The 10,000-nt window shown below is 47.3% G+C and overlaps 1 protein-coding gene across 1 annotated transcript in view; it reads right to left on the bottom strand.

The window, feature by feature from the left end:
- Positions 1–2,559: 2,559 nt before the first annotated feature.
- Positions 2,560–10,000, bottom strand: part of LOC143111471 (zinc finger Y-chromosomal protein-like) — a 15,299-nt gene continuing 7,858 nt past the window's right edge. Inside the window, exons 9-10 of the mRNA XM_076273711.1 lie at positions 9,347–9,783; positions 2,560–8,990 (exon numbers count right to left, since the gene is read on the bottom strand). Of these exons, the coding sequence (XP_076129826.1) occupies positions 8,168–8,990; positions 9,347–9,783 (1,260 nt within the window). The 3' untranslated portion in view covers positions 2,560–8,167. The remainder of the gene's footprint in view (positions 8,991–9,346; positions 9,784–10,000) is intronic.

A 10,000-nucleotide genomic window follows, 5' to 3' on the forward strand; every position in this document is an offset into this window, starting at 1 on the left:
GAACAACGTGCTGAGCTGCTAAGAACAGGAGATCAAGGCATTTAAAGGTTCCACAATGATGACAAGAGGTCTCCTGTTGCACCACTTACAATGAACATACACACACACACACACACACACACACACACACACACACACACACACACACACACACAGTCCCTCTCTTGTACACTCACACAGCCACACTTTCTCACACTTTATCTCTTTTGTACACACACACACATTCTCTCTCTCTCTCTCTCATACACACACACAAACACACACACACACTTTGTTCCAATACCCACTGAGTTTAATCTCCCCTCTCTAATGCAGGTAAAGCTCTTTAAGCAGAGCTTGCAAAACCACAAAGGGCTGCTCTCAGTCTATGTGTGTGTGTGTGTGTGTGTGTGTGTGTGTGTGTGTGTGAACACCAGGCTGCCAATATCTGCATATGGGCAAGTGATGTTTTGTGTGTGTGTGTGTGTGTGTGTGGGCGCGTGTGTATGTCTGGGCGTGTGTGTGTGTTTCTGTGCCTGCTATGCACGCGGCCCCATCATGCCATGAGACAGACCCATTTTGTTGTTGTTAACAAAGATGGAAACGCTGATAGACCTGATAATAAGTCTGCAGATGCTTTTAGGAGAATGACTGCTTTAGTGAAGACACATGTCTTATGTGTGTGTGTGTGTGTGTGTATGACAATTCACAATGGAAAAATACCTTGACTATAGGGTGTGTGAAGTATAGGGAAAGGTGTGAACCCTTTAACCTCAGCAACAAGTGCGTTGGCCTTTGCACTAGGGCTGCTGTGCTCAAAAAAATGATATTGCTACAAATGGTGACATACTCCTTACAAATTGAACCAGATGATATTGCGACATATCGTGACATACTCCTTACTGATATATGTATTGAACCAGATGATATTGCAACATATCATGACATACTCCTTACTGATATATGTATTGAACCAGATGATATTGCAACAAATCGTGACATACTTCTTACTGATATGTATTGAGCCAGATGATATTGCAACATATCGTGACATACTCCTTACTGATATATGTATTGAACCAGATGATATTGCAACATATCATGACATACTCCTTACTGATATATGTATTGAGCCAGATGATATTGCAACATATCATGACATACTCCTTACAGATGTATGTATTGATCCATATGCTGCTGTGCCAATAGCTTAGCCTACAGCAAGAAAGCACTGAAAGCATAAGCAGTCAAATTATGAGATATTTATAGTTTACAAGTTAATAGAGAAATCAGAAATACTGTAACTATTTTAATTTACTTTTACGAGTGCTGTGGAAGTGAAGTTTAGGTATTTTAAAATTGTGCAATCTTTATGCGGTTGCCTTCACTGTTACAATATTAGAGAACAGCTTCTAACAGCTAAAAGTGAATTCTGTTTAGGACATGGTTATTATTCAGAATCAACATGTACAGTACAGTACATATTGTAGAGTGGCTATGTGATGCACATCAAGAGGCAGTAGCTAACTGAGCGCGTGCACACTCTCACTCACAGGCCCATTAGAGAGTTAAGGCCCTGAGCACGCGCACACACACACACACACACACAGGCCCATAAGAGAGTAAAGGCCCTGAGCACGCGCGCACACGTACACACACACACACACACACACACACACACACACACACACACACACACACCCACAGGCCCATAAGATAGTAAAGGCCCTGAGCACGCACAGACCCATAAAAGAGTAAAGGGCCTAAGTACACACACACACACACACACAGGCCCATAAAAGAGTAAAAGGGGGGATCTCCAGAACAGGACTGCAGAAGCTTTCCTCCTACTATCCTAATCAGCTGTGACAGACACACACACACAGACACACTGCAGGACATCTGTCCCCACACACACACACTGCAGGACATCTGTGTCCTTCGGTCTGTCATCTGCTTTCCGGAAAGCTGGGGCGCCCTGATTACCATGGCAACACACATACCCTTGAGTCGCATTTACCACTTACCAGCTGGAGGTCTGCTCATCTACTTTGAGCACACACACACATATCAAGCCCTCTGTTAATGGCATGAATGTGTTGACTAAACTTCATTATGAATGATGACTGATACACTGTTTCAGACTAATAACTGGGTTCTGCATTCTGATTGGCTCTTGGTGCTTGGTTCTGCATTCTGATTGGCTCATCATGGTGGTGCTTTGCTCTCAGGTTCAGCATCATTCTAGGAGATGCTGAGATCCATAAATCACAGGTCAAAGGTCATATAGGGTCTTGGACATGGAGCTGTCGGCCCAGCTCAGCTGTGTTCTAACCAGTTTATATAACCCCACGTGTAGGGTCACATTTAGTTTGATATCTCAGAGACTCAACGGCAGAACAAATGATTGCTCTCTACCTGCTGGTGTCCGTGGTAGACAAACCTAAACGTCTTCCCCAGGATATCAGTATTCAACAGCTAATTACAACATTGCCACCTGCTGGTCAGAATTGGGAATTACAGGTTTGATGGGAAGGTCAATAAATTGTAAGAGTACACAGTTCTTTTTTCACTTTTATAATTCACCTTTTAATCAGATTTTTTATCTTTGATTTCATAAAAAAAAAACAAAGTAGTTATGTAATCACCCAGGCCACAAAAACACTGAAAAACGTAACACATACACCATTTATGTGTTTTCTGCTTTTGACATTTTTACTTTTCTCTCAGTGTAATTTAGCAGTACAAAACAAACAAACAAAATGACAAAGAAAAAGTATTAAAACAATAAATTCCTCACATGTCCCATAAAGGTTTCTTTTGGAGCTATAATTATACAACACAACTGTACAGCGCCAGAAAATGTGTGACATTTTCAATAAATAAAGTTCTAAAAAAAAGTTTGACTGCAGCTAAAATGTCTGGGGTTTTTTGTGGCATCGCAAACCCAGTTTGTGTCTGACAGCCTCGGGGTGGGGCGGGACTAAGGATAACCTAAGTGATTGGCTGGGCGGAGTGAGGACCTCATGTGATTGGCTGTGAGGTGTGAAGGAGAGATGTCCATCCTCCCTTCTCAGGTGCAGCTAATTCAGTCCTAAAGGGTCCGGTGGAGCTGGTTCAGCCCAAAAGGTTCCAATGGGCTGGTTCAGTCTGTTCAACAGTAGATCCAAAAGGTTCCTGCGGAGATGGTTCAGTCTCTTCAACAGCAGTCCAAAAGGTTTTTGTGGGAGCAGTTGCTTGGAAACAAGCAAGGACTTGCACCTATTCAAGGGAACAGTTTCCAGGTCAAACACCTAACCAGACCACCCACAGGCCAAACCTAACTAGCAGCACCGTCACCAAGCTCTTAGGCCCGTGTTACAGTTTGCATGTGTGAGCGCACGAGAGGCTGAGAGTCTAACTTGCTTCATCAGAGTTTGAATCTGCGACTCTGTGGACGTCTGTATCCTCCAGTTTTTTGTAACCGTGCAGACTTTAGCTCACGCCAAGACTCAAGAGTACCTACAAAGGGTAAAGTAACGCAGTTCACAATACTCCTGTTATTTCCATTCTGTTTATTTGATTGAAGATGGTGCCATGTGAAAGTTGACTGATTGATTAAAGTTGACTGATATTTAGCAGACTCTTATAACCAAAACAACAGACATGAGAAATGTCCAATGAATTTGGTGATCCTACCTTGGATCATTAGCAAACGTTTGTCGAAGCCTTTTCTTGATAGGCTGTAGCGCTAGAGAGGCTTTTGGTGGAAGTGTTTACATCAAGACATGTCAGAGACAGAGACAGACTCCAAGTAGACTGTAGAAAGTATAAGAACCGCCATGTGGCGGTGGTGCCCGGAGCAGACTGTGTGGGTGTCAAAAAAAAAAGAATCCTTATTTCTAGAACAGACTGTGGAGTGGACAGACGCAAGCGACTAGTCTTACAAAGGGGAAATAAACTCAGGACCAGTGACAGCTGTGGGCCAATTCAAGGGAGGTAAAACGCTAGAAGCAATGTTTTAAGAAGCACTATCCTTAGTGCAAATGCAGTGTGTGTGTGTGTGTGTGTGTGTGTGGTGTGCGTGCGTGTGTGTGTGTGTGAGAGACAGAGAGAGAGTGTGTGTGAGTGAGTGAGTGAGAGAGTGTGTTTGAGAGAGAGAAAGTGAGTAGGTGAGTGAGTGAAAGAGGGAGAAGGTTGCTATCTGGGAAGCGCTATTTGCACAACACAAATATACAAAAACTGGAAACAAAAGATAAATACAGACGTGCACAGCTGGAAGATGATATTTTGAACTGTCTCTCCCCATACACACACATTCCAAAAAAACCTTGATTTAGATAGCAAAGTGAGCACATTTAAAAACAGGTCTGTGTTGGTAGAGCAGGAGTGCGTTGCGCCACAGACAACTGTCAGTTGAGCCTGTGAGATCACAGAAAGAGTGGTCAGTTGTGCCGGTGAGGTTACAGAGAGAGCTGTCAGTTTAGCCTGTGAGATCACAGAGTGGTCAGTTGAGCCTATGACGTCACAGACAGAGTGGTCAGTTGAGCCCGTGAGGTCACAGAATTCCCATCAGGGAACCCGGAGCCACGGAGAGGGAGGGGAGGGGCTGGGGGAGAAGTTTTGGCAGGCGGAGTTATATATAGGATGGAGAGGGAGGAGTTACTGAGGAGGGAGGGGGTTACAAAAGGGGGTGGAGTTACTGAGGGATGAGTTACTAAAAAAATGGGGTTACTGAGGAGGGAGGAGTTACTCAGGGGAGTGGATGGAGGGTGGAGTGCAGAATCGGAGACTCAGTGGAAATGGTGGCTGGGCAGGTAGCTTCAAGACGCATTTGCAGCTGTCTGATGCAGGACAAGCTGGACGTGAGCTGTGGGCTCCAGGGCCTGCAGTAGCTTTGAAAGGTATCGGGGTTGAGACCGACTTGTCCACACAGATGAGTTCAGCAACCCCAGCAATCCCGGGCCATCTCAGGCCACCATATCCGCGTTTCGGATTTATTCTCCCGCGTTGAACTGAACCCACAGTGCTACTGCTGGTCAGAAGCCAGTTCTGAGGTTCTAGGTCCAGAGTCAGGAGCCGGTTCTAAGGTTCGGAGGTCCACCAGTAAGGAGAGCAGTAGACCGTCCCTCCATGGTACTGCGCACTGCTGGTCTAGTTGGGCATCCAACGGCGCTGTGGTTGAGATTGCAACGCTGCAGTGCTTCAATAGGAACTAACACCAGAAACATCACTGAACCCCAGACTAGGATTAGTCACTGGGACCAATTAATGGTGGAGAGGAAGCCCTGGGGCTAAAGACTGGGCCAAATGGGTCTGAGGCAGCTAGAACTAACTTGACAGTAAACAAAAAAATATAAAAAGATAAAAATAAAATAAAAAAACACACACACACACACACACATGGGAACCTACAGATTATGTATAAATTAACTTTCTGCCTGATCCATCTCACAGCTCCTCATGAGCTTCCCAACTCCTCTACCACAGGGTACAATCCTGCTGACCACTACAGACTTCATTTGTTGGGATGCACTGACTGGGAAATTCTGGGCCGATATTGATACCGATATATCGGTGCATCCCTAGTCATTTGAAAAGAATTCTCTGAGCTGCAAAAGAAGATGCAGGAAAATAGATACAAGGACAACAACCTAAACATGGACAGAAACAGGAACCAATAGCTCAAATCCATCATAAACACAAGCCAGCTAATCCCCTGTAGTGTGTGTCGCGTGTGGTGTGTGGGACTTAGCAAGGGGCCTACTGCGTTCGTACGCGTGAAGGAGAAGGAGGAAGAGGTGGAGGAGGAAAACAAGAGTAACTACTGGCAGGGTTGAAAGGGCTTAACACTGCATGTAGTGATAGCATAGAGTGCAGAAATAGTCTGTTTTTTTTTTTTAACACCAGGTTTCCACTCCGAAGCAGCTAAATCAACGAACACTCCAACTCCACATTGTTATTCAAATAACACTGAGATCTTGCAGGATGACCAACACTAATGTGAGTCCAACACCCTCAGATCAACATTCCTCCCCAGATAGCAGGGCTGTGGCTGCAAGTCTCCAGCATTGGGCCAATCATGAGCACTGCAGCTCCTCAGGCGACCTTAAAGGGACCATCTGTAGTTCTTTTCATACAAAACATTCAAAAATTACCTTGAAATAGCAACAGAATGTGAAGAAATAGCAGTTTCGACATAATGTCAAAGACACCTAGTGTTGCTTATATATCGACTAAAGGGCAATTCCATAGAAAATTGACTTTTGTCACATCCATTACGCCAGTGAAATCCCTTGGCATTTGTATGATGTGAATGATAATTCATTTTTTGTACATTTTTTCTCATGTACATTCTTCAGCCAAAAATAGCAAATGCTCAAATCATTCACATCATACCATGCCATCACATTTTATTGGCGTTATGGATGTTACAAAAAACGTAATTTTCCATGGAATTGCCCTAAAGTTAGCATGCTAACCAGCCAGGCCTGACCTCTCTTATGATATTGCACCTCAAGTGGCGATGTATCAAATACAATGCAAGACAACGGAAGAGTGCCATTGCAAATCTGCGTTCAACACAACTCGAATCCCACAGAATCCAACAGATACTTCCTTTCAGCTCACCACCATCCAAGCCGAGCACACTCCTGAGACTGCTAAACTGAAGTCTAGAACGGCCCTGACATCTAAACTGGAGAAGGTCTAGAACAGCCCTGACATCTAAACTGGAGAAGGTCTAGAACGGCCCTGACATCTAAACTGGAGAAGGTCTAGAACGGCTCTGACATCTAAACTGAATTTGATCTAGAACTGGTGTGACAGCTAAACGGAAGTTGGTGGAGAACGGCTTTGACTCCTAGGCTGAAATTAGCTTAACAGATTATAGAGTAGCCTCGCGATTCAGCCCTGCACACGCCCGGACTCGAAACTGCAAAACAGCAGCATCTCGGATCGGGAGTCGAGCGTGCTGACAATTGAGCTAAAAGCCCAGGCTGTAAGCTTTCATGCCAGCACTGCTCTTGAGGCATCGGGGATTGAGGTTATGCTAGCTGGCATCCGTTACACTATAACGGTCTCAGATATCGAGTAGGCTATGGCGGTCAGAGAGTCTTGACCTTCCTTGTCCACTGACTGTGACTGACGGAATCAGGCTCTGTAGGCTTGAGAGCTGAAAGCTTCTCTGTCTGACTGCACAGCTGTAGCAGACAGGCCCTCAGCAGGCGTTTGGTCAGAGATCTAACAGGTAAGCTAAACCGGATGCATAACTGAAGCGCTCCATTCGCGACATGTAAAAGCAATTTTTTTTATTTTTTTTACGTACATGCCGCTATCACGTCTGGTGTAGCTACGTCCATTAATTATAGTGGAAGCTAATTGTTGCAGCAGACGCAACGCTAACGGAATGCTTCAGTTACGCGCCTGCTGTAGCTTTCCTGTAACTCTGCCACCCAGCGTAGGTGTTCGTCTGGGTGTGGCACACATGCGAGGAAAGGTGGAGCTGAGGGCTGCTGTGTCCCCAAATGCACGTTAGGGGAGGAGTCAATGTACTGGGTGCAGGGTTCAGTAGTCCAAAAACTACTGAAAAAAATCCACACAAAGAGCTTTCGTCTCATTAGTACTTTTTAGCGATGGCAGATAAAATAAAATAAAACCAAAAAATCTCTGAGGACTTAAAGCTTTTTGTGCAGATTTTTTTGTTTGTTTCATAGCTCATCATAACCAGCTATATGTCAGGTACCTCATCAGCGCTGGTATAGAAAAATGTGGACCAATACCCAGCCCTAGTTAATGTTGACATTTCTAAATTCAAGCTAAATAAACTTTTACATAAAGAACTTCGACAACATATTCTCCCTTAAATTTAACCCCAACCGCAACCCCCTGACTTGCCACAGCGAGTGTCATTCCTGCTCTGCCCAATGGCTGAGATTTCATCACCAGTTGTTCGACAGGTGTTTAAACTCCTTTTACCCTGACAGGAAATCGGCCCAGAACCCTTGTCAAAGGGTCATGACCGTGTGATATAAGAGTACATGATCTAGAAAAGTTGCAGCTAACGGACATCTGCATGAAAACTTCCAGAATGTTCCTTCAGGTTCTGTGAGGCCTCCCTCCCTTTTCAGACCATATTACAATTCTACTGGAGCGTTCTCTTTCTTCTGATCATTCTAGAGTTCTAAAGGAGCGTTCCGAGTCTGGGTCCTTAACTACTGGGCTGAATCACATCCTTATGGTGGCGGGCAATGTGCTGGTTCTTCTCAGAGGGCCTGCGGAACCCTTTGGAACAGTACTCACAGCGGTGTGGGTAGTCCTTGGTGTGGATGGAGATGACGTGCCTCTTGAAACCGGAAGCGTCTCCGGTGCTGTAGTCGCAGTACTGGCACTGGTAGACGCGGCGCTCACGAGGCGGCTGCGCCACCACCACCCGCGCCTTGTTGGCCCCACCACCGCTGCTCCCGCTGCCAGACTTCTTCACAGAGGACGGCGACTTCTTGTTGTTGCTCGCTTTGGGCGGTGATGCCTCTGACGCCGGGGACAACAGCGGTGGGGATGGCTGCTCCGTGGATGTGGGAGACGACTGCCCGTCAACATCAACAGCAGTGCCCGGGCCGCTTCCTGCAGACTCCTTGGTGTGGACCGAGAGGATGTGGCGGCTCAGGACGAAGGGGTCCGCGATCTTGAAGCTGCAGTGGCGGCACTGATGGAGCTTCTTGGCTGCGGGGGCCGCTCCCCCGGGTGACGCTTTATGGGTGGCCTCGTGCTTCTTGAGCTCCGAGGGCCGGTGGAAGCCCTTGCCACAGGCCTCACAGACATGGGGGTACTCCTTGGTGTGGCAGGAGATGACGTGGCGCTTGAGGTCACTGGAGTTGGAGCTGCGGTGGTCACAGTGCGGGCACTGGTGCGGGACTGTCACCGCTGGCGTTGAGGGAACTGGACCTCGACTGGGCTCTGCCGACGGGTGCGACAGGGAGACGTGGCTACTCAACTCGTCCTCCTCAGCAAACGTCTGACTGCATTGCTCACATCTGCTCAAGGGAAAGGAACAAACAAGAACCCTCAGGAACACATAGAAACACACTAGAACACTCACGAACACTGAGGAACAATTAGTAGGGTAGAGGAACACAGCAGAACACAGCAGAGCACACAGAAACACACAGAAACACACTAGAACACTGAGGAACACTAATCACAATGAGTAGGGTAGAGGAACACTGAGGAACATTACAGAGCACAGAGGAATCCTACGGAACCTTCAGGAACACAGAAACACACTAAAACACTGAGGAACACTAGAGAACAATGAGTAGGGTAGAGGAACACTGAGGAACACTACAGAGCACACAGGAACCCTAAGAAGTCCTGGAGCAGCAGTCCCTACCTGAAGGGTGGCTCTTGGCTGCCATGTTTGCTCTTCATGTGCGTCTTCAGGTTGGAGGCATCGGCGGCCTTGTAAGAGCACTGTGGACAGCGGAACGGCCGCTCCCCGGTGTGCGTGCGCGCGTGCTTGCGCATCTCGGACGGGTGGCGGAAGCCCTTGCCGCACTCGGCACAGGTGTGTGGGAAGCTGCGGTTGTGCGCCCCCTGCAGGTGCCTCTGCAGCAGGGCAGCGTCGGACGCACGGAAAGCGCAGTACCTGCACTGCAGCGTTTTAGGGGCGTCGGCGGGCGGGCCAGGTGGACTGGGCGGGGCCACGGGCGGGTGGTGCTGCAGGCGGTGTGTGAAGAGGGCAGGCTGCTGGGCGAAGCTCTGGCCGCACGTCTCACAGCTGAACGTTGGCGCCAACGACGATGAGTCAGGAGGGGTGCTGGGCTGTACCTGCGTCCGGAGGGACAAGGTGCATGTAGTAATATGTGGTTACAATGCGCGCGTGTGTGTTTGTGTGTGTGTGTTTGTGTGTGTGTAATCACACTAGGTACAGTTCACTTGTACTGTGCCAGAGCACGATAGTCCTCCCCTCTCCCCCACTGGCCTGCTCTTACACTGTACTTGCCACTTATCGATCCGTACCAGAGCACGTTGGAGACAAAGCACT

This window comes from Alosa pseudoharengus, unplaced genomic scaffold (assembly GCF_046254945.1).
Source record: "Alosa pseudoharengus isolate Yale_2024_CS ecotype anadromous, Long Island Sound unplaced genomic scaffold, YU_APseudo_1.1 YU_APseudo_1.1_scf_8, whole genome shotgun sequence".
Classification (NCBI taxonomy): Eukaryota; Metazoa; Chordata; class Actinopteri; order Clupeiformes; family Clupeidae; genus Alosa; species Alosa pseudoharengus.